This window comes from Herpailurus yagouaroundi, unplaced genomic scaffold (assembly GCF_014898765.1).
Source record: "Herpailurus yagouaroundi ecotype Mexico unplaced genomic scaffold, PumYag 166, whole genome shotgun sequence".
NCBI lineage: Eukaryota > Metazoa > Chordata > Mammalia > Carnivora > Felidae > Herpailurus > Herpailurus yagouaroundi.
The window spans coordinates 32,931,191-32,956,217 of NW_024412407.1; the positions used below are offsets into that span (position 1 = coordinate 32,931,191).

Below are 25,027 nucleotides of genomic sequence, written 5' to 3' on the forward strand. Positions count from 1 at the left end.
TTCCTTTGTATTTTTTCTACTACTTAATTAATTTACAATGAGCACGATTAGCATCTACACACACATACATACGTACAATTCCAGTATTCGGTGTGTTTTGAGGTTATACTGACAATTCATTTACGAGTTTTAGCTCAAGCCCAAGCCAGGCTAAGGGACTTAAATATGAGAAGACCTCTCCCCAGGGGAATTTCTGCCCAGCAAACAAATATGGTGAAGCTGTACATGTGACATGTCCCCTCTGTCTTTACCCATCCATAAAGCAGGCAGCATGGTGGGGAGTGGTTCCTTTCTGCTGTTTTTGAGACAAAGGAAACACTCCCAGTCAATACAGGATACCTACAGAAGATACAGCACAATGGGGTCACGCTCCAGTATACCTACTTCATCTCTCTTGGTATATATATTACATTAAGAACTGAAAATATGGATACAGATGCTTCCCTAGTTGATAGAGGTGTGCTGGCCTAAGTGGGAAAATGGAGGGAAACAGTTTCCATAAACAAGATCCCAAGGAACTGCTTTAAAAAAGGTCTGGGTTGGGGTCTTTTCCATAACTCCAATCAGGTAAGATTGGCAAAGTGGAAATGTCCACTTAAGTCTGTATAAATAGGAGATATCATATATATACAGAATATTCAGGAATACAGGATTTGAGAGGGGAAGAAGGTAACATGTTGGACCTGAACACAAATGCCATGAAATCCCACGTAATTGGTTTTCTGTAACATTCCATATAATCTACCTGGACAATTCTTTGCCCATCAGACTTCCTGTATGCTGAGATAATGAAATCTCTTTCTCAGGCCTCTTTCCTAAACTTCACACCCATATATATTCAACTTCTTACTGCCTATACTGTTCCAAATTCAGTATGTAAGAAAAAAAATCAAACGTATCTGGTCACAACTTGTTCTTTCTTCTCATTCATTCAACAACTTGTCTTTTGAATATTCACGATGTGCCAGGCACAGTGGTAGAGGCTGGAAATGAACACATACGTACAATATATCCCACCATCCAGGAAGTTCAGGTTTGATTGAGAAGACTGAGAAATGCAAATGAGTACAATGCAAACATGATGACAGATAAGGCTACAAGGCTCATCCTATCCAGGTGTGTGTTGTGAGGAGGAAATAGATTGGTGGTCAGGAAAGTCACAGAGGATACAACACGTGAGCTTCCTCAAAGAAAAATCAGGAGAGCACCTGAGCAGCTTGGCAATTCCTCCCTCCGCCACGGATCTAGCTTCTTCATTCAGTCTGGCCCCTGACTCTCTGTGCAGTGGCTTTCCAGGTCAGCACTGGCCCCAGAAACTGCCTCCATGGTTACACCTCTTCCATCAAGGACACACTGAAGATTGTTCACTTAGTGGTAGGCCCCTGTCTGCTCTATATCGCAGTGGTTTTCTGGAGGCCACCTGGTCTTTTAGTAAGAACACCCAGAACTTGAAGGAAAGAAATACTAGCCTAGGTGTTTCCTGCTCCTTTGATCAGAAGATTCATAGCCTTTGGGCAATCATTTAACCTCTCTGAAACCCACCTACTCATCTGTGAAAGGCTAACAATTATAATACTAGTGCTTACCTCAAGGGAGGGTATAAATATCAAATGAGACGAGAGAAAAGCGGGCCTAGCACAGCACCAATATTAATCATCTTTGTTAGGTTTTGAGGAAGATGAAGTATGACTTCTATTCAACGCCTGTAAATGCTGATCATGTAAGGAGAATGTAAAGCTTTTGGCACTTTGTCAAATATATAACTATAAATTTCAATTGGATTCGGTATTTATATCGCTCCTAGCATCTCGTAGCTTCCAATCCGGCCTGGTTTTCATTCCAGCCATTTATTAGCCTTGGACAAGTTATTTATCCTCTTTCAATTTCCTGTTGGGTAACATGGGGATAATTAAACATACCTCAGAGGGATGTTGTGAGCACCATTTGAAGTAAGGAATGGAAAACACCACGTAGCGATGCTTTCACACGCAAAGTTGTAACCTACAGGAGAGGTCCTTCTTCGAGAACCTAGAGGCCGGGAAGGACCCCGGGAAAGGGAAGCCAGCCTGGGATGCAGCACGCAGAAGGCGGATGTGTCTCCTCTGGGCTGGGAGGCGGCGTCGCGGGAGGTACCGGTCCAGGGCCCCAGTAGGGGGCGCCGACGCGCCGCACTGCAGCATCCTGGCGGCAGAGCGGCGGCCGCGGCCGGTCTGAGCTCGCGTCCTGCCGCAGTCCCTCGGCCGCTAGTCTGGGCGAGCGCGAGCGCAGAGACCCCCACCGGCCCGTCAGCACTTGCAGTCGCCGCCGCCGCCGAGGCTCCCACTGGCGATCGCAGCCGCGGAAACGCGAGCCCCAGGCTGGGCTGCGCAGCGTGGGAGGGCTTCGCGGGGACCGATTCCGAACTTGCAGGGGACCGCGGCTCTCCCGGGCCTGGAGAGTGTGAACAGGTGAGTGTCACGCACGTGCCCAGGTGGCTCTTACGGAACGACTTCCTGCACACCCCTGGGACTCCCGCCCCCGCCCCCCAAGGACGCGTGGCCTCTGGATCCGTCGTCCTGGTCGCCGGGTCTTCCCGGGGCGGCATTGGGGTTCGCTGAGAGGGGAGATGTGAGCGCCGGCGCCCAGAGCTTGACAGCGCCCTCCGAGCTGAGACTGAGAATGCCCTTTTCATTTAGGCTGCATTTGCTCTCCAGGTTGAGAGCAAGTGACCTGCAGTCCCCATGGGCTTGTTGATCGTTCTCGGATACCTGTTGCTCTGGAGCAAAGCTATACCCGAGGTTGGGCCGGGGGGAGGGGGGGGGGGTCTTGCACAATTATCCTCGTCGCTGTGGGTGCTGCGTTGCAAGATGAGGGAGAATTCCTGGTAGCGGGAGAAGGAAAACTTGATTTCAGAGCTAAAGAAGAGGATCTCATTCCTAAGACCAGAGTCCGCTTGCCTAAACAGCTGTGCTTTATTTTGATGATAGATACAGAAGTTAGAAAAACTATTACCTTATAAAGATGCTTGGTTCCCCCTACCCCACCCCATCCCCAAAGAGGAAGTAGAAGGCAAGGACCTTGATAATAATAGTCTTGGGAATGATTTATTATTAATGAAACCTTTCTTGAAATAAATAAAACCAGGTTATTGGTGACCTAAATGTCACAGGTTTGACAGACTGGAAGCTCCTGGAAGGTGGCCACTTTTGTTTGTATGTGCTTAGCATAATTGTGGAATGATCAACAAATGTATTAATAATAGCATAGGATTTGGAGGCTAGCTTCTTTTTCTTCTTTCTAAGCCTTCTTTTAGTTCCTTTATGTTTAGGGGGAAAATCACTCTACCTTTAGTCTCCTAAATATCTAGGTGTCATTTTAGCTTTAGGAGTGATAGAAACTCAGAAGTTCTTTTGTCCTAGTAAAGCACTGTCCACATAAAAAGGAAATGGCAACTTCTAGACCCTGCCAGTATATTTCTATACAACAACATTAAGACAAACATTTTTAGGTCCATGTCATGGAAGGTCTGGAATTATAAATTATTTTGAACATCAGAAGTTGGCAAAAGATCACTTAATACACCAATTTACACATTTGTCTTTGTTTTATATTTTTGTCAAATGTAACTTTTCACATTTTTATGTGAAAACCAAAATGTTGAAACGTACATGTCAGTTTGCATCTTCTTTAAGTGATCTTCCTTGTTGATAGTCAGCAGCTGTATCCTTATAAGTGAAAAAAATTAACCTACACAATTTTTTTCTTGTGTGCAATTCCTATATCTCTGAGGTCATTTGGGAGTTAATGAAGTATTTGGCTTATATATTTTTTAGAAATCACATTTGATGACTACTTTCATGATGTATAAATAAGATAGATAATTACTTAGAATTTATGTGCATGGAAATGAGCAGTTTTGCATGAAATAACAAATCATTGTTTATACAGACCCTTGTTTGGTCTGTGTTTCAAAGAAATGCTTGCCATTCTTATGTAGAATTTATACAGTTATATATCTGCAGATATTATGCTTTTGTGATGCTTCTGTGATGAAGCACTGAACTTTAAACATAAGGCTTTTCCTTAATGAATGCATATAAAATGACAAATAAGGAAATTCTTTTATCTTTAGCCAAAAGTATGGGCTTAGACACATTGCAGATGTTAAAGCTTCTGGTTTTTTTGTGCTGTTATTAATGATTACAGAGAAATTTTGTTTGTTATTGGGGATGAAGTAAACAATAGCTAATGTTAATGTTGACCTTTTTATCCCTCAGAGGAAGCTCTGGTCCTTTGGAAATCAGCAAATACAAACTTTGTTGGGTGCAAGGCTAGGATGCATGATGAAGAAGGCAATTACACTCTCATGCCGTCGTAGAAATACTTTTCCAGAAGGAGTTTCACTTCTTTCTTTCTCTTGAGAAGCTCTTTTGAAAAGTTATAGATGACAAAATGCTGCCAGGAGCAGTTTACACGTTTAGATAACCGATTTGTGTTGCAAAAATATCTTTGCAGACTGACAGAGTGGATGAAATGAATGAATCACTAACGTGATTAAGTTTAACAAGGATGAAAGTTAAGTCATGTTTAAGTTTAAGACACTGATTGCAGGAGTTCCGAATGAAGGAGTCTGCAGTTCTTGTGAAAGATGTGAATCTTGCTGACAGTGGCTGTACAACCACAGTGCCGGATACAGAATTGGGAGAATCTCACTGAACTTTTGCGAGGTCAGCTTGTCAAGTCATGTCGCAAGTAGTGGATGGATGGAAGGCCATGTTTTTAGTGATGAAATGGCAAGTGCCAGCAAAGTGCATGTGGCGAAGAGAGAAGGCAAGAGTCAAAGAAAAAAACAAACAAGACCATGCATCTTATGAAGAACAAGGGAAGATGCCAGGTCTCATTTTCCTAGAAAGTAGTCACCTAGGATGGGGCAGAGGGTCCTAATAGTTGCTGGGCTGCTTGAAAGGTTCTGAGTAAATGTAAACAAAAAGTTGACTTTCTGTCCGTTGACCATCTCTGACCCCAGGTATTTGAAAGTGTTCAGTCGGACACAAGATGGTTGTCTGATCTCAAGGAAGGATTCCTGACATGGCTAGAGGATTACTTTGGTTGACCCCAAGGCTCTTTCCAACTTTTGGTTGACCCCAAGGCTCTTTCCAACTTTACATTTCCATGGTACTAAGAACCTAGGTGTCATTCCGAAAGCACCCATCTATATAAAATGTACTTACATTGTATATAATATCATTTCCTAAGGGTTAGGATGGTACCATAAACTAATTTACTTAAGATTGTCTTAGAAAAGGAATCAGAAGTTGAGGAATGGCATTTTTTTGTGTGTGTGCCAATGGTATTGTGCCCAGAAATATATAAAAATATTAACTAGATATTATATATCAATTCCTGGAACATGTGTATCTGTCACATGACTCAATCATGTGATCTCGTGTGAACTGAGCTAAAATTTAACCTTGAAGTGCAAATTCAATAATTACAACAGGATTGACTAATATGAATGTATATTATTCAGCCCTAAGGAAAATAAAAGAGTTCCAAATGTGATTCCCCCATTATGTGTATTGTGTCTTGGGTATTTATAGACACATGGTAAATACACGTATTCACACACATCAAGTATTTGTTATCAGTTATTGACCAAAAAACAATGCCTTCATTAAAAATGTCTCAGGTTATGCTATTGTGTCTGAAAACGTATATGTTTTAGAACCAAAGAGATCTAAATTCAGGTCTTGAATCTATCGTTTATTAGTTGACTAGTTTGCAGTCAGTTGCTATAGCCCTACACAGGATTGCGATGGAGATCACAATGGAAAATGCTGATAAAGTGAACGGTAGCTGGCATGTAGGAAATGCTTAATAAACACTAAGCCCTCTCTGCAGTTGCTTATGAATTCCCAAATCTCTTTTTTTCAAGGATTGCAGATTTACAATGATATGGTGAATCCAAAGGCGGGAACCGAAAAGATTTTCTCAGCTGTTTAGTTGGAACGACAGTGAATTATCTACCAACACCCAGCATGGCTAAAAGTGCAGAGGTCAAACTGGCAATATTTGGGAGAGCAGGTGTGGGCAAGTCAGGTAAGTTTTTTGATGTGGTTGTTGAAGTGTCTATGCGCACGCATGAACGCGTGTGTCTGTGATACTGCCTCCTGAGATTGGACAGGAGGGTGGTCGGCATTTCTCATAGTCTCATGTGTTGCTCTTTTAGGTGAAGTCTCTTTCTCTTTATCTAGAACTTTCATTTTACGTAACAAGTTTTATGTACTTTTTTGCTTATTTATGATGAAGTAGCTCGGCTGATAATACACGAGGCAAGGGAGGTATCATAGGTCGTGGTATTCTGAGGAAAGGTATAAAACAAACCTCCAAAGAAATCAGATTGTGGAAGTGAAAAAATACATATTTTCTCTTCTTTCTCTGTACAAGATCCGGAGGGGCCACTTTTATATCTCATTCATCTTGATATTTGCAGCAACCACCCCAATGTCAAGCATGTGTTGGATGCTAAACACATGCTTGTTGAATGAATATATATCTTTTCAAGAAACAGAACTGCATTACTACCCGACACTTTTAAAATGGGGAAGAGTGCTCGCTTCGGCAGCACATATACTAAAATGGGGAAGAAAATTTAGAATGCATGACCTCAAGCAAGACAGCTATCGCCACCAGTGCCTCTGGAGTGAATTTAAATGATCGTATTGTGGCTGACACTAGTAATTCAGAGACTTTTTTTTTAATTCCTTACATGAGAAAAGACTGACAGACCTTTAAGATTCAGGGTGAAATGGTGGATGTGAAAATGCATCTAATCCACTTTGAAAATGTATCTCAGATTTCATAATTAAAGAACAATGCTAAAGTAGATGTTGCTAAAATGTAAAGGCAACATGGCTTTTCAGATCATGCTGTCTTGATCTCTTACTGGAGGAAAGAACCATAATTGACTTTGCACACGGAGCTCTTGGTTTTCAGGAAATGACTCCAACAGATATCTAGTAGGAGCGTATTTGTAGAGGGAGAGCCATTTGGGTTGTCCAATACAATAGGTAATCCACATAATCTTAAATAAACAAACATAAATAGCTGTTAATTCTGTGACCAGTTTTCCTTTCCTAACTGGCTCTCTGGTTTAATTTCAGCAATACATCTTCCCTATTCTAAGTCTTTCTCTCTCTTTCTTTTTCTTTTAATTTTTTAAGAGTGCTCTTTTCTGCCATCCCCCTTTCTTCTTGCTGCTGACTTTTGCCTCTGGCAGAAACCAAGCAAAGAAAATAGATAGTTGGCAAGGCTTAAAAACTGCCAGCCTTCACAAGATTGAAGATAGTTGAACTCCTCCCCATTAATCTCCTCAGTGTTTTCTGATGGCGTGAGAACCTAATTTCCGTAGCTGGTAGAAAGCTCTGGAGAATGAGGAAGCTGTTCCAGTGAGTGGAGGATGAAGGGAAGGGAGTCTGTGGGAAGGCGAGAGCTGCCAACAATAGCTTGCCTAAGTCCTTCGTGAGTGAAGGGTCTAGGCCTGGGGCTGCCTATTTATTACTCATTCATTCAAAACTTACTAGAGGCAGTAAAAGAAGGAAAGTTTTAGAACTCCTTTTATTTATCAAAATAAACTCCACATGGTTGGAAAAGTTAAGGAAAAATTAAAATTTGGTTGAGAAACTAGCTTGCTGTATGTGTAGCCGTCCCCTTCTCATCTATACTGTCTGAGGGCAAGCACTGGACATCTTTCTTTCTTCTTTCTTTCACCTCTCATTCATTGCTTAAAACGTGGCAATCTTCCACTGCAATCATGCTTCCGAAACTGCTTTTGCTAGGGTCACCACTAATCAATAGCCACCAAATCTAATGAACATTTCCCGGTTCTGGTCTTAGAACTCTTCCTGCCATTCAACACAACCACGTATTCTTTCCTAAAACTCCTTCTGTCTCAGGCTGTCGTGACCTCACACTTCTTGGGTTTCGTTCTACCTCTTCATTGTCCCTAACCAACTGCCTTCCTCGGCTGCTCTTCATCAGCCCGCCTCTCAGAAACCTCAAGGTCCTGCATCCCCACCTCTTATCTTCTTGCTCCATACATTCTCCCTAGAGGCAATTCCTCACCTGCACACACAATCCAAATTCTGCTGACCTTGGTTTTATTTTATGTCAAGTGCAGAAGCTGGACTTGTTCACTAAGTTCCTTTCTAACTCTAAAGTCCTGTGATTCTTTTTTTTTTCAAAAAAATTTTTTTTCAACGTTTATTTATTTTTGGGACAGAGAGAGACAGAGCATGAACGGGGAAGGGGCAGAGAGAGAGGGAGACACAGAATCAGAAACAGGCTCCAGGCTCTGAGCCATCAGCCCAGAGCCTGATGCAGGGCTCGAACTCCCGGACCGCGAGATCGTGACCTGGCTGAAGTCGGACGCTTAACCGACTGCGCCACCCAGGCGCCCCTAAAGTCCTGTGATTCTTAATGCATGTTCTTTGTACTGGTTTCTCCATCCACCTTGTATACATTCTGCCATTTGTATTTATTTTCATGTAGGTGAAAATGAGAGTGATAGACTTACATGCCTTAAACAATTGCCCTTTTATCTGTCATCTATACACAGTGTTTCCCTATTTCAACATTTAGACTGTTTTTCCTGAGACCTGGTAACCACACGTCACATTTAAAAGGTGGTACTAATTTGACTTGTGCATGGGAGACAGTACTGAGACCTTTTCTCACAGTTCAGTGAAAACAGTTACAGAGTGCTTTGTATCCATCAACTCTGGAATCTGACTGTAGCAATGTTAAACTCATGTTTATTTTAATTTTTTGTTAATGTGAATGTCTGATGTCTCTGCCTAGTTGTTGTACCACATGGTCACTTTTCTATCCTATAGTCTGTATCATTCTTATAAGTTGTTTTTTAAGTCTGTAAGACGTTATGCCTGCTAGAATGTCACAGCAGCTTCTCATTTTCTCAGATGCCTCCCCACAAATGGTCATGATCTTCCCATGGGCTCAACGATCTGTTTCTCTCCAGACACCCAGCAGGGGAAGGATTCTTAGGGGAGCCAGCTTGCTATCTTGGAAGGGTAGAAATAGAGCATCTCTGATTTGACTTGGGTCTGTGTTCATCGCATCAGAGGCTTCAAGTCTTACCTGTACCATCTACTTCTCCCCATACTCACTACCAAGTTAGAATTTGGGATAAGCAAGACATGTTGTCTACTTGCTAATTGACAAGTCAGGTTTGACTTCCAATTCTATACTTTATCATCGGGGTGAACATGGCAACTTTGGCAAGTTAAGTCCCTCAACTATAAAAAGGATATAATAGTGCCAATCTCAAAGAGTCATTGTTAGGACTGAATGAGTCATTACATGCAAATCTTTTAGAACAGCACCTGGCACATAGTAAGTGCTCCAGTATTAGCTTATAATATTATCGCTTTTCGAGGCATACTGATTTTAATTTGTTAAGTTTTCTAGAGAAAACATAACTGTCGGACATGCATTTACATTCAAGTGGGTATTTTGGTTTTCAGTAAAAGTCGGAAAGCGTATAAGACAGGAACTCTATATTGCTACTCTGCACACCCTACACACACACACACACACACACACACACACACAAAACTTCTCTGTCTCTTTCTCTTTTTTTAATGTTTATTTATTCTTGAAAGAGAGGGAGAAAGCGTGCAAGTGGGGGAGGGGCAGAGAGAGACAGAGGATCCAGAAGTGACTCTGTCACTAACAACGGCAAGCGTGATGTGGGGCTGGACTCAGGAGCCATGAGATCATGACCTGAGCTGAAGTTGGATGCTTAACCCACTGAGCCACCCGGATGCCGGTGTCTCTTTCTCTTGAATTCAAAGTCTGGCTAATGTCAGTTACAGTTTGACTACTGGTGATCATAACTCTACTTCTTGTGTCTTATATCTTGGAAGAACAGCCAAAAATATGTTTGTGTCATCAATAAATTTACACCTTAAATTTGAAAGTACTTCTGGTATGTGGTAGGCAGCTTCCTAAGCCCAGGTAATGGATAGGCCCTCTATGTTTAAAACAGAATTTGACCTTAACCAGAACTTTTTGGTTGACAGGTTGACCATAGAAGTATTAGCACAGGCAAAATTTAGTAATTTGTTAATTACTAAGGAGAACTGATAAAACGTGAGGAATGTGTGTGTGTGTGTGTGTGTGTATTTTTATATACAGAGTATATACTCCGTCTGATTTTACCTCGCAGTTCTGAGAGCTTGCTTGCTGGTTCAGCATGGTGAGCACTGTGGGGGATGATGCAGATGGCAGAGGGTCCTTTTCCCAGCCCATGTATCTTCTCTTACCCCAGCAGGGTAGACATGCCCCTTCACTGGCTGAGGGTAGAGCTCTAATAACATGGCATGTGGGACGTAGATTTCTTCACTTGTGTGTGTCAGCCTATAATTTGATAGGCTCCGAGTGATCAAAGCAGTAATGCCTGCCATAAAACCTAGAATGCACACCATATTTACTTAAATGCTTCCTGGATTCATATTATTCAAATTCATAGTAAGTGTGGGAGGAGCTGAGAGAAAAACAACAAAAATTTTAAATTTAGTTTCACAGTTGACATTCTCATTTTAGAATTGAAATATTGTGTGCCGTAGCTAAATATATTTCCTGAAAGGGCTAGCCTCAAATTGAGTAATGCTATCCTCTAATTCAAAAGCCACTTGGGGCACTCATCCGTGAAGGCTTAAGTTCGGAGATTCAGATTGCTGGGCTATAAATTGAGTGCTAAACACAAACGAGCTTGTGATATATTTTTCCTTGGCACAAAGAGAAGTGATCTATTTTTCCTTCTTTTTCCTTGTTTCCTTGTTCTTGTTTGCTCCTCTCTGTCTCTCAATTAAAAAAAATTTTTTTGAAAAACTTTTTTCATTTTATTTTTCAGTGGGGCAAGGACAATTCTGATTTTAAATATGACTCTTCCAGAAAGTACCAAATACCGCTTTAACATAATATGTATGCTTACGGCTGGGGTATGTTCATGAGATTTCACATACGTTAAATGAAAACAGCAATATCAATAGCATCCTGGCTAGGTCAGTTTCCTTATGCTATAGAACCTACCTTTTGCATTTTAGAACCTTTTCTCTGTATGTAGCTATAATGCCAGTTCGTTCCCTTCATTCAGACTTAATGGTGTAGTATGATGCTTTTTGAACGTTGTGTTCAAAGTACTTTTAAAAGAAGAAAGAGTGCCTGGGTGGCTGTCAGTTAAGCATCTGACTTGGGCTCAGGTCATTATCTTACAGTTCGTGGGTTCAAGCCTCGTATCAGGCTCTGTGCTGACAGCTCAGAGCCTGGAGCCTGCTTTGGATTTTGTGTCTCCCTCTCTCTCTGCCCTTCCCCTGCTCATGCTCTCTCTCCGTCTCTCAAAAATGAATAAACATTAAAAAAAAATAAAAAATAAATAAAAGAGGAAGAGAAAGATCTGGGCGATTTGGAGTATGTAAGCATCTCATGACAATCATGTAATTATTTTGCGTGCTTTATAAATTACCAAAATATATGCAAAATTCAATGTTGCTCCATAATATATCCATGTTTGTTTGAATATAAAAATGATACCCCCCACCAAACAGTGACCAAAGTGGACTCCCTGGGAGGATAGAGCAAGTTGACCTGTGGCTTCAATAACCCGTAAGCTCCAGGTCCAATATGAAAACCACAAGTCTAGGAAATGACCTCGGCTGTGCACGTCACATGAAAGTGAGTGACCACTGAGAATGGTCCTGTCCCACACTTTTTACTTATTTAAGTTCTCAACCAGCTCTTCAAGTTCTTGGTCACTCTTCTTTTAAAATTGTATAATCTTGATGGTAAATTTTCTTTAAAAATTTGTCTGAACAAGAAGAGGGACAGATTATGTTTCGGGTTGGTGCAAACACAAGTGTATGTACATGAACACTAGACACAAGGGTATATATGTGTGTGTGTGCATGTGCATACCAAAAAGCCTTTCCTAGGTGGTTCTTGAATTTGAAACATTGCCAGAAATGAGGTCCATTGGTTCCTTGTTTAGTTGGTGGTTAGAGAAATAATTGTTTTTTATTTTATCTTATGATTTTTTTAACATGAAATTTATTGTCAAATTGGTTTCCATGCAACGCCCAGTGCTCATCCCAACAGGTGCCCTCCTCAATGTCCATCACCCACCCTCCCCTCCTTCCCACCCCTGAAATAAGTGTTTTTTAAAGGACCGGGCCCACGGGAGGAAGTTGGCATTGAGACAAGTTTGGATGAGGCTAGAAAACTAGCTGTTTTCCTGCCATGAATGTAATCATATGGTTACCTTCGCTTTCAAGCATTTATACTTCCTTTACTTGCAAAGAGAGAAAAGCGAGAAGAGACAATCAGCCTAGATGAGTTGATTTTCATTTGTTTCTTCCACTCCAAGAGGAACAAAAGGGTATTTTCAAATCCCAGGTGCACACCTGTTGGATATGTGTAAAAGTCATACCTCTGTGCAAGCTGTAAGTCACGATGACCTTTATTGTACACCCAGAAAGAAAAAGCAAGGATGAGGAGTGGTGAGGGCTTAGAAAAAGAAAAGAAAAGAAAACATGAAAAGGAAAGAAAAAAATTAAAAGCAAAATCGGTTGTTAACGGGTGGGTGGTTAAACATGTTGTAGGTTGGCAATGACCAATTCTTAGACTTTTCCTAAGGAAAATATAATTAGGCAAGAAACAATACTGGCAAAACAAAACAAAATAAAAAATCAAGACCTGGTTTTCAAAGCCAAAAGGACATATCTCTGTCCTTTCTTTTTTCTATTGGAATATATTATTAAAATTTGGGTATCCTTTATTTTTAACTGACAGGTAATTTATTCATCAAAATAGTTTCCTGTAGTTAATTGTCAGTTGTTGTTTGGTTCCATTTTTGTTTTCTTGGCAACTGACAAGGACTAACTTTAAGGAAAGGGAGTGAAGAAAATTGTAAATCATCCATGTAATTCCCCTTTTTATTCCTGGTATTTCTCCAACTTATGGGTTTAGGGAAATCAGCCAAATTTTCAAAGTGGTACTGTCCTTGAAGCCAAAATTCCAGTGCAAACGCATCTCTGTTGCTACAGCTGCCTTTGAAAATTGATGTGGTTTCAGAAAAACAGCCATAATTTCTTCCATCCCATTAAAAATGAAAGCAGTTACATTATAGAGACAGAGCAGTCTGAAAAGGTAATTTCAGCATGGAGTAAGCAAATACGTAAAGCTCCTGTATATACGTATGAGAGAGAGGTTGTTACATAGATCACCCAACTTCTTGGTGCACAGCCAAGTCTAGAGTCCCTAGTTTATGACTCTTGCAAGTTTGCAAATAAATTGTTCATTTGGTATCACACCATTCTTTTCCACAATCTTTGGAACACGTTGTGTTAGGAAATGAGATGATCGTTAGGATTTTATAAAATGAACCTTGTTAAAACCTGGTGAATTTTGTGTTTATAAGAAACTTTCAGTTATCAATAAATAACCAGTGCATAGTAAAGCCTTCTGGGACTCCTGGGTGTGTTACCAATCAGTATGGCCACCTGTAAGATTCTTAACAATCATATATGTAAGAAAGTTCTTCTGTAATATAGTATTTCGTTTCTTATAGCATTGGATCAAGTGTAAGAAAACTGATGAGTCATTCTCTGCTAAAGAATAAATTTCTCATTGTTATCAAAAGAATATTTTACACTATGTCCTGTCAATATGATCTAATTATTTTTATTTTTTTTTTATTTTTTTTAACATTTATTTATTTTTGAGACAGAGAGAGACAGAGCATGAACAGGGGAGGGGCAGAGAGAGAGGGAGACACAGAATATGAAATCGGCACCAGGCTCTGAGCTGTCAGCACAGAGCCCGACGCGGGGCTCGAACTCACAGACCGTGATATCATGACCTGAGCCGAAGTCGGACGCTTAACGGACTGAGCCACCCAGGCGGCCCTGATCTAATTATATTTAAAAAGGCACTCAACTCTACTGACTGAAAGGATTGGGTTTAAACTTCAGCTTCATCCTGCTCATGTCTTTTATTATTCATCTGTCAAATGAAATATACATTTGCTTGCTCATTGATTGATTGATATAACAAGGCAGGTAGGATGGGCTTTGAAGGTACTTTGAAAAATCACAAGTGTGATCTGAATTTGGTCTTAATCCAATGATGCTCTTGTTATCAAAGTCCATGCAGTTCTTCCTCTATGATCCTTAACATTTCTGTTTGGACAAGCAGTATGGTGAATTCTCTAACTGTCCATTGCTGGAGGCCACACGAACATGCTCCATTCAGCAGTTGACTGTTAATGTTTCTCCACCAACTACATAACATTACAGACTATTCAGATGTAGCAGTTTCTATGCCTTAAGTAACTCGCCCTTTCAAATATGTGAAATGAGTAAGTACTGAGTTGAGATTTTTTTAAATATCGGTATGTAAGAAGTCAAGATGGGAGGAGAGCTTAAGAAAATAATTCAGACTTATGCCTTATTGGAGAAGGAAGCATGACAAGTTACAGAATTTTTTTGATGATCGAATCTTGTCCTTATTAAAGGATAAAAGTTTAAATATTTTGGTAGAAAGGTTTCTCAAATAATATATAAATATATGTATCTCCATATTTCCTTTTAATCTTAAAGTATATTTTTACTCATTCATTCAGTCATTCATTCAACAAACATCTGTTGAGTCAACTTTGTGTTCTAGAGTATTTGTACATGGTATAGGATACATCTACATTCCCAAAAGAGAGAACAGTAGATATATCTGCTCATCATTATATCCCTAGACCCTCACACAGTATTTGACACAGACTGGATCCTCAACAAAATGAACAAATTGAGTTAGACTACGTGTTCTATACATGGTTTATAATTTTACTGAAAGGCATATATTTTAATGGTCTCCTTGTTATAACCAAAGTAGTTTCTTCACCTGCACTTGAAAATCTCCAGTGATAGGAACTCAGTATGATTGGACGTAGACTATTTTTCCCTTGGACAGCTGTCAGTCAGTGTTCCAGAGAAACAGAACCAATAGGACAAGAGCATACACATACACCCATACACGATTTATGTATGTATGTATGTATGTATGTATGTATGTATGTATGTATGCTGGCAAGACTGACATCTGTAGAGCAAGCTAGCAGGCTGGAAACTCAGGCAGGAGTTAATGTTGCAGTCTTGTGGCAGAATTTCTTTCACCCTGGAAGCCTTGGCTTTTGCACTAATGGCCTTCCAGTAATTGAATGAGGCCCACCCACGTTATTAAAGCTAATCTCCTTAAGGTCAACTGACTGTAGATGTTAACCACATCTACGAAATACCTTCACAGTTACTCCTAAGGTAATGTTTGATTAAATAACTGGGCACTGCTTTGGGCCAGCCAAATTGGCACATGAAACTATCACAACAGCTCTTCCTGTTTGTTACTTTACCTTTGGAGCCAAAAGGGGTTCATTAGCTTCTACTTGTTGACTTTAAGCTTACTCTCAGAGTGACAGGAGACATTTTAAATCCCTCTTCCATCTGACAGCCCTTAACACATTTGCAGATAACTAGCGTGCCTGGACCCATGCTGGCTTTTCTCTTCCACAGTCTGGTTACTCTTAGTTACTTCATTTGCCCTACAGAGTGTGGTTTCTAATCCCAGCACCATACCGGCGGCGGTTCCACTTGATCTGTGCACTCCAGAAAGTGTGGGGGCTGGAAACGAATGCAGACATGTCAGATGTGGGACCTCCAGGCCAGATCAGAGCAGGACTGTGAATCTGTGACTGCCTACCCTGCTTTTGCTAAGACATCCTAGGTCATTTGTTGCTTTCCGCGTTACAGTGGATGTAGTGTTGGCTCATGGGGACATTACTGCAAATGAAGTTGTCTTTTTAAAAAATATGTGCTGTTGCTGAGTGAAATCTTCCCAAACCTATAGTTTGCGTATGGTTAACCCAGGTGTAGAAGTTTATTTTCATCCTCTTAAATATGGTTTTGTTAGATTTAATCTATTCTGGCCTGTCGGGAGAATTTGTGTCTAGTATATGTATCATTCTTCTCTATTTTCTGTCATCTAGAAATATGTTGGTCTTGGAACATTATGGGCCCTTGATGCTCTGCTTGAATCATAGAATTTTCCACTTTGGTATTATTTAGCTCATTGAAATGATTGAGAATCCCAGGGAGTTCTTTGGATAATTTACAGCCAGTAAAGAAAAACAAAGATATGGGGACATTACCAGCATATCACATTATTTCCAGGTTCATTAAATAAATTCTGTTAAGATTTGCCTTAAAAAGGGTGATCTGGGAGGAAGTCTTACAGTGATGATCCCTCATTTAGTATTTTGTTTAGTATTTCTTGTTTCTGTCTCACATTCTTATCTTAAGATTCAAGGTATATAGCTCTATAAAGTGCATACCAGTGATCAATTTTTATTGGTCCAGATATCTATTCGATACAGAAAGTTGTTTTTCAGAGACTCATCCAGGATCTGTATGTACATTTCTGTACTGAAGTGGCTGAATTTATGTGCTTCGGGACTGCTGCTGCAAATCACAACTGAGTTTGGGAAGAGATTTTCTTCACTGGATTATACCAGTAGATATCAAACTTTAGCCTACCCCAGAATCACAGGGAGAGCTTGTTAACACACATGTTTCAGGACCCCATCCTCACAGGTTCTGGTTCGGTAGGTCTGTAGTAGAGCCAGAGAATTTGTATTTCTGATTTCTAACACGTTCCCATATGATGCTAATGATGCTGGTCTGGGGACCACATTTTGGGAACCATTGTATTAAGTTTGCTAAGTACTTAATTTCCATTTGAAATAGGTGCTTTCAGCTTTGCAAATGCACATAGCTCTTCTCCAACAGCTTGTAAGAAACACTGAGTGTCAAGCACTGTGATGAGTACTGGTGATACAATGGTAAATAAGACAGATCGGATGTCTGCCCTCACGAGGCTAACATCTATATTGGAGTGGATTAAGTGAGCCAAAAATACTCTATGGGGCAGAGCAAATGTGAGGTTTTTCTGAGGTTCCTTACAATTCACATTTTTCACTCCCATGGTCTGGTAACTTTTGTTAAAAAAAATATATATGTCTTAACAACTGCGACATGCTGGGCTTTGGTTTTAAGATGAGAAGTTTGGCAATGGTAGGTGTGGGTTGAGCTAAATAAACTGCAGTGTCAAGTGTCTGAGAATTAAACGTTTAATCTAAGACCATGGCACCAAATTTTCTACTGAGAGAAACTAAGCAGACCACATAGGAATTGAACCCATAACCTTGAACTTTTAAGTAACACCAAGCTCCACTTTATCAAGTTAAGGCTAATATAGAACCAAATTAAAGAAAGGAAGTTGTTCTTTTGGAACAATGATTTGGAAAAATGATTTTAAATTGCTCTTTGGTGTTGTCATATATAAAACTTATGCAGTGGTGTGTAGACAGAACTGTAGTATTGAGAAAAATTCATAAGTTTCCACTGTCGGGGGTAAAAAGATATCTTTTTCTCAATGATGCATTTCCTGGTTTTAAAAATACATGAAAAAGGTCTCTTTTGTTTTATGTGACTGGGCAGTAATTTAAGAGGCGAGGCCAAAAATGTAAAAAGCAAGAATAAAAAATTGTGAATATTTATTTGTCTGAAAAGTATTTGACTTTTTTGTGCATTAAGAATCCCATAAATTACAACTAAATCTAACAACTGAGCCAGCTTCCTAGTCATTTGGCAACACTTGTTGACTTAGAGGTTTTAAAGAAAGACTCAACCACGCATGGTAGTATGAGTAATGGTTATCTGTTCCAATGTCTGGGACATTTTTCCATTCAAGATATTTTATATCTTGAATTTATTTTTCTACAGTGTCCCAAAAGAGGTGAAATCAGGAGCATAGCAACCATGAGTCTGAATATCCTTGAGTCTTCCAATTTAACCCATGACTTTTTATGTCTCCCGTTTACCAATTTACAAATGTTGGTGACATTACTGTTATGTTCCCAACTCTTCTACTGTCTCTATTCTCCCATCAATAATGTCAATATTTGTGGGGGAAGTCCAGAGAACTACATCATTGGCCTTGTCTTCAGGGACGTTGGTGTTTTGTTGGACATTTACGACTTACAATTAGAAATCACCTAGTGATAGTTTATGTTCCAGCGGGATGACTGATTTTTACAAATTTGTATCTTGAAATATTTTTTTTAAAAGTTTTTTTTTTTTTTCCAACGTTTATTTATTTTTGGGACAGAGAGAGACAGAGCATGAACGGGGGAGGGGCAGAGAGAGAGGGAGACACAGAATCGGAAACAGGCTCCAGGCTCTGAGACATCAGCCCAGAGCCCGACGCGGGGCTCGAACTCCCAGACCGCGAGATCGTGACCTGGCTGAAGTCGGACGTTTAACCGACTGAGCCACCCAGGCGCCCCTGTAATTTACTTCTTAAAATGCATACACAGAGTTTCAATCCCCACCAAATTTAAATTTTTTTTTTAACGTTTATTTATTTTTGAGACAGAGAGAGAGACAGAGCATGAATGGGGGAAGGGCAGAGAGAGAGAGGGAGACACAGAATCGGAAGCAGGCTCCAGGCTCCGAGCCATCAGCCCAGAGCCCGACGCGGGGCTCGAACTCACGGACCGCGAGACCGTGACCTGGCTGAAGTCGGACGCTTAACCGACTGCGCCACCCAGGCGCCCCAAAATATTTTTTAAAAAATTGCCGAGTTACCAAACAGTACAGAGAGTCCTTGTGTACCCATCACCTAGCTTTTCCCAGTGATAACATTTTACATAACCACAATACATTGTCAAAACCAAGAAATTAACATAGACACCATATCAGTTGCGTGGCATGGATACAACTAGGTTATAGATCTTAAAATGATTGATTTTTGACTCAATTCAGGCTCAGGACCCATTTGGAAAGGCAATTGGGAAGGATACCGAAGGAGAGCCTTTGAGAAAGGACAGAGCTCTTCATGAGTTTTCAAAAGGTGAAATCTGATAAATTACTTATTATCAGAAATGTATACATTGAAATATGTACAATTTAGCAAGTAGGTCATACATAAGATGTTCTAGCAGTTTAGTTTAGGCCATAAAGGCTGTAGGAATTGAGGAGAGTAAGAGAAACCAGTGGGAAATACTTGGGGAGACCTTGAGGGAGGCAGTGACACTAAAATCCTGTCAGTTCAGTGGGATTTTTATGGTGAGGAACGGAACAACTTCCCTCTTGTTTCTTATCGTTCAAAATTATGATGTTTTCCTCATACCAATTCACATATGTCATCAATGTTGGAAGTAGAAGCGGGGAAAGGACAACAAAGTGAAAAAAGAGAGATAGGAACTGAAGGAAAGCTGGGAAGGGAGAAGAGCTTTCGAAATCTTGCTGATTCCGTCCCAGGAAAGGTCCTTTTAAAGGTGCCTGGAGCTAGCTCAGCAGTCCTCATTTCCCTTTAGCGCCAGGAACACAGGCTTGGAGCCCAAAAGATCATTTACTAACTGTATGTATGGTTGGCTTCTTAACTTTGGGGAGCCCCAGTTTCCTCTTCAGTGAAATGCAAATGATAATAACCATCTTATCTGAAAGCTGTTGTGCACCAAAAACAAATGAGATGTAATTGTTATGTCCAGAATTCGTGATCCCCAAAGACCACCAGGGAGCCGAGTCCGATGCAAAAGCAAAAAAGCCTTTATTCGAGCTAGCTCGAGCTCAATCCCCTACCTGCACCGACGCAGCGGTGAGATACCGGGGAGAGAGAGCGAGTTTCAAAAGGACAAAGGTTTTATTGGGGCCTGGGGGCAGTTGGTGAGGTAATGGCTGTGGCCTCAGCAGAGTGGCTGGGGAAGGGTCCGAGTCCTGTTGGGGGGGGGGGGTGGTTACTCAAGGGAAGGAGGTGTGGTCAAGGTGAAGGACACAGAACAAGATGGAGGCGGGCATAGCCCCGCCCTTTCAGTAATAATAGTCAGCAATCCTAGTAACTAGCTAATGCTTCTAGCATTGATTATAGGCCAACCACTGTTACAGGACACAACACACTCGAACCCAAATAATTATCACAGCACCTCGATAAATTTGGCCCAATTATTATCCCTTCTTTACAGACAGGGAGTTTGAGTTCCCAAAGAGGAAGTAACTTGCACAGGGTCCTACAGTTAGTGACTGGATTCCCGCAGAGCTAGGATTCAAACCCAGCAGTTGGCCTCCACTGTCTGTCCTTCTATCCACAGTACTCTGAAAATTTTAACAAAACACCAGGCACAAGGCTAGAAATACTCCACAAGTGTTATCTTCCTCTCTCTCCCCTTGTCTTCTCTTCCTCATTACTTAGGAATACTCATTTGGTTTAATCAGTATCTATGAAAAGTACTTTATTTCACTAGATCCATTACTAGAGAAAAATGAGGAACCAGGAGAGAGAAGATGGTGATTAACTAAGAGATCTTATAGCCTTATATTATATTTTTATTCAGTTGAACTTTAAAAATAATATTTCTATCCCAAACTCTGCCTATGATTTCATGCTAAAACCTCTTATTTGGCTTTTGAGGCCCCACAGTATGTGAAGGAGGTGTTAAGGGAGGAAGATGGAAAGTATAAAGAAAGACGGACGAGCCTAACATTGAATATGTGAAAAATGTGAAGTGTGTTAAATATCCTCAGTGGGAAGGGAGGATACATTAATAATTTGACCTGGAAGAGCCCCAGAAGCAAAACTCAGAAGCTATTTAAAAACGTGAAAGTCCTAGCATGTCAAAATTAAGGAAAATATATAGTCAACTCCAAGTTTTTAAATGATGTTATGTGTTAAAAATACTGGATTGCAGAGATTTTCTTCATTATTTATCACAATAGGAGAGTGGTTTTTTTTTCTTCTTCACTGAAATACAAGATGTTCTTGTGAACCAAATAGCTGGAAGAATCAGGCTCCTACACAGGGCAAAATGCCAAGAGGCTTCAAACATTTTATGAGGGCAGATCGGGTAGGATTGGATCCCATCAGATAACTCGAGATCCTTTATCTAGATTGTGCATAATTCATGATTAATTATGGCTGAGATGTCTAAGTTAATAAATATTGTTCAAGTCTGTGACACTGCTTATAAATTCAAGGAACCACTATCATTTATTGTTGCCATTATTTTTGATCCCATAATTAATTATTCAAAACTACATTATGGTGGTGCTATTTTGGATGAATAATTGGCATAAACAGCTGTGATGTCAAAATGGAAATTTTACATATAGTTTTTTCAGGTAATTGTTTCAGATTCAGTAAAAAGGAGGTTTTGTTCAGTACAAATTAAGAAATTCTCAAACCAGCTATCATGAGAAAACATGAGCTTTTGTAAATATGTTTTATTTAAGGTATCATGAAGCAAGAGTTTTTAAAATTATCTTTTATTTATGCAATATTGCATTGCCATAGTTAGTAAGTAAACACTTCTATCTTGTTTGATTCCCTACAGAATATTCAATATAGACTCCCAAATTCCTTACTCTGTCTGCTCAGTCAAGTTTATTGTAAGTCCTATGCATAGAGTTGTGTAGAGTTCTGATACAATTCACAGTATTAATATGTTTATATATAACATGTGATGGTTTGAATGACCCAAAATTTACTGTGATTTTATGACAGTGACAGGGTTGTGTTTTACTGAGGAACAAATACAAAAATAAAGAAATAAATTTCCAAGAACTATCAAGTTTATTTTAATCTTAGAGTGCTGTTTCTATAAAGATGTATTGATAGAGGTGGAAACAAAACTGAATTTGTCAAACAAACTTGAATTTGTCAATCTGAACTTTAAAGATACTGGATTAGCCATTCAGTTAAATTAGATAATTTTCAAATCTCCACTGTTATTTGATGAATGTGCATATGAGCATGTATGTATATGTGTACGTGTGTGTGTTCGCTAAGAGTATTACTCCAAAAAACTCAAAACCTAAACCCTCTATGAACAGTAGTGTTTTCTAGGTTTGAAACGTATGGAAAATGTTGAGATGCTAATGTGCTTAATATTTAGTTTCTACTTAGTCTCGTGTAGCTTTTCCTCCATATGTGGCAAACGCTAGTCTAGAATATGGCAATATGAGAAAAACATGGACTCTCTCTACTCTAGGAAACAGAGCTGCAGACAGAATAGAAAGATAGAAATGGAACACAGTAGACATATTGGGGCATACAGAAACAAAACCAAGCAAAGAACCCACTCATGGTCCTTTCAGTAAAAATTCATCAGAATGCCATCACCAAATGGAAACATTAGATCAAATATATTAACTATACAAACAGTAACAACTCTGTTATTTTAAAACATTTATTTGCATTGGAAAAAGACTACCACATATTGCCACCCAGAGCCTCACCCGTAGCTGGTTTGTATGAGGTAGTTAATGAGATTTGGGACTTTGGAACTGGTGAGATTAACATGAGATTTGGGACCATGAAGAGATGCTGTAATGGACTGAGAATATTGAGGACCTTAGGATGGAGTGGATATATTTGCATATGGGACTCCCCTAGGGGGGCTGAGAGAGGAATGCAGTGGCAGAATAATGACCCCCAAAGATGCCCATGCCCTAATCTCAAGAACCTGTGAATATATTACTTTACATGGCAGAGGGGACATTGCAGATATGATTGAGATTATGAACCTTGACATGAGGAGATTGTTCTAGATTGTCCAAGTGAGCCCAGCCGAATCACATGATTCGTAAAAATTGAAGAACCTTTCCAGGCTGAGGTCAGAGGCTGAGGCCGGTGGAGATGTGACTAAGAAGGAATGGTCACAGAGATGTAATGGTGCTGTCTTTGAGAACAGAGAAAGGGGACCATTGGCTAAAAAATGTGGGTCAACTCTGGAAACTGGAAAGGTGGGGAAATGGATTCTCTCTTAGAGCCTCCAGAGACACCCTGATGATGGTGTCAAACTTCTAACCTACAAAAGTGCAAGATAGTAAATTTGTGTTGTTGAGCACTAAATGTGTGATAATTTGGATTCTTAAGCATGAAAATTGAGGCTCCTAGAAGCTATGGCTACATACAGTGAGAAACCACTCTTCTACACAGAATAAGTTGTCTGAGTCTGTGTCTACATTTGCCCCCTTACCCTGAAATTCAAAATAGCCTGTGAAAACTCAAGAATGGAGTCCAAATAAGATTTGGGGGAGACCAAATGGGTGGAGATGACCAAAATCCTGAAGAACCAAAGCTAGTCAATTTCCAGGTTCAGGGGATCATGTTGAATGATCATTTGAGCGAGACATGGCCTGAGTGGGCTTGAGTCTTGCACCCCTCTTTGTAAAGAATGGGGGTGCCTTTGAGAACTGTACATGTAGGAGAGGAACTACATGTAGTTCAATCATTGAATCCATGTGGATCTGTCAATGGAAGCATCCTTACAAAGGGAGAAGATAGTATAATGTAGAGCAAAGAAAACAGAGCCAGAGGCTGTGAACTAAAGAGAACTGGGACACCACATATGGAGACCCAGGCCAAGTGATATCCTCTTAGACAAGGCAGTTTGGGATCTTTAGGCATCTTTGTTTTCTAGGGGCCCTAGATGGCCTGGTCATTCTGAGGGCAGACACCTAAAGGAAGGAAAGCTGGGAACACAGGATAAAAACCAGTCTCCTTGATAAAGGTTGCTCAGCACTTGAGTTGGGCTGGATCATGCCCTGGGTAACAGGGCTTTCTGCACTGCCCACCCCCACATGCACACATGCTGAAGACAGATGGACTGCAGTGTGCCTCAGTCTGTATAGTCAGGAATTTATAAGGTGCAGGGCTCACATTCCTCAGATGACTTAAATTAGCTTTATGAGAACATTCTGTTGTCTAGCTTTGAGGGCCCATAAACGGTAAATAATAAAATTAGCTTACTTCATACAACACCAGGCATTTTACAAAGTACTTTATTTATATCTAATTTAATAACTCACCATAACACGATTTAAGTCTTGTTCTAAGCCCTGCCTTCCTGATGAGGAAATCGAGGCTCTGAGAGGTTTAACAACTTGCCCAAGGTGTAGATGTAGTGAATCTCAGAGGCAGGACTGAAACCCAGGTGTGCTAACCTCAAATGCTAACTGTTTTCTGTTCTGGGCCTGCTCAGACTGTGCTCGTCAAGAATAGTTCTGTTTCAGCAATCTAGTAGTATCGGTCATAGAATGCAAATATCTCCCCATCGGTTCACATTTAACTCTTGGTGATTTATGAACTTCTCATGGGTCTCCAAAAGAGGTTGCATTTTGTGATACCTTGCTAATAACTGTAATAATTTTACAGCTCAGTAGCCAGACTTCTTGGATGCAAACCCTGGCTGCACTGCTTCCTGGCTGCACTGGAAGGCGAGCTACAGAATGCAGGCATTTTGGCATGTTGTGATCAGCGCAACAGCCCCAGCACCCAGTTTCATACACTGGAGGTATTCAGTAAATATTTGCAGAATGAAAGACTGCTTAGTTGCCATTGCACGTATTAGGTGAACGTGATAACTGCTACACTGCGGACTTGCTGTCCATTGCATGTATTAAGGGGAATAATCTGTGAACATTCTTAGAACGGTGCCTGACAACTATTAAATGCTCAGTCAGTGTTAGCAGTTGTTATTGTACATGAGGCTGAAACCCTTGATCTGTGATTGGACAGGCTGGTGGTCCCTTAAGGTGCCACTGATGAAGAGGTTTGGCTATTTTATGACTGGAACCTTTCTCCCTTGTCCCTGGCCTTTCTGTCACTTCTCATTCTCTCCTATGACTATTTTGTTTCAGTGACAGCAATTAAGGCTTACACGGTATTTACAAATTGTGCTATGAGTGCTGAAGAATAGCCTTTCCTGTCTAGCACAAAGGTGTAGAAAATACCTTTCAGTATTGGAGAATCGCGACTTCTGAAGGTCTTTAAAAATGATTTCAGTGTAAACCAAATATTCACCAATCACCAAAACGTTCCCTGCGCTCATGTGTTTCCTTGAGTTGGCTCAGCACATTTTGGGTGCGAG

The 25,027-nt window shown here is 40.3% G+C and overlaps 1 protein-coding gene across 1 annotated transcript in view; it reads left to right on the plus strand.

Annotated features, from left to right (window-relative positions):
* The first annotated feature begins 2,200 nt into the window (after window positions 1-2,200).
* RERG (RAS like estrogen regulated growth inhibitor) overlaps window positions 2,201-25,027 on the plus strand; it is a 116,607-nt gene continuing 93,780 nt past the window's right edge. The window contains exons 1-2 of the mRNA XM_040488821.1: window positions 2,201-2,447; window positions 5,915-6,078. Coding sequence (XP_040344755.1) covers window positions 6,018-6,078 — 61 coding nt within the window. The 5' untranslated portion in view covers window positions 2,201-2,447; window positions 5,915-6,017. The remainder of the gene's footprint in view (window positions 2,448-5,914; window positions 6,079-25,027) is intronic.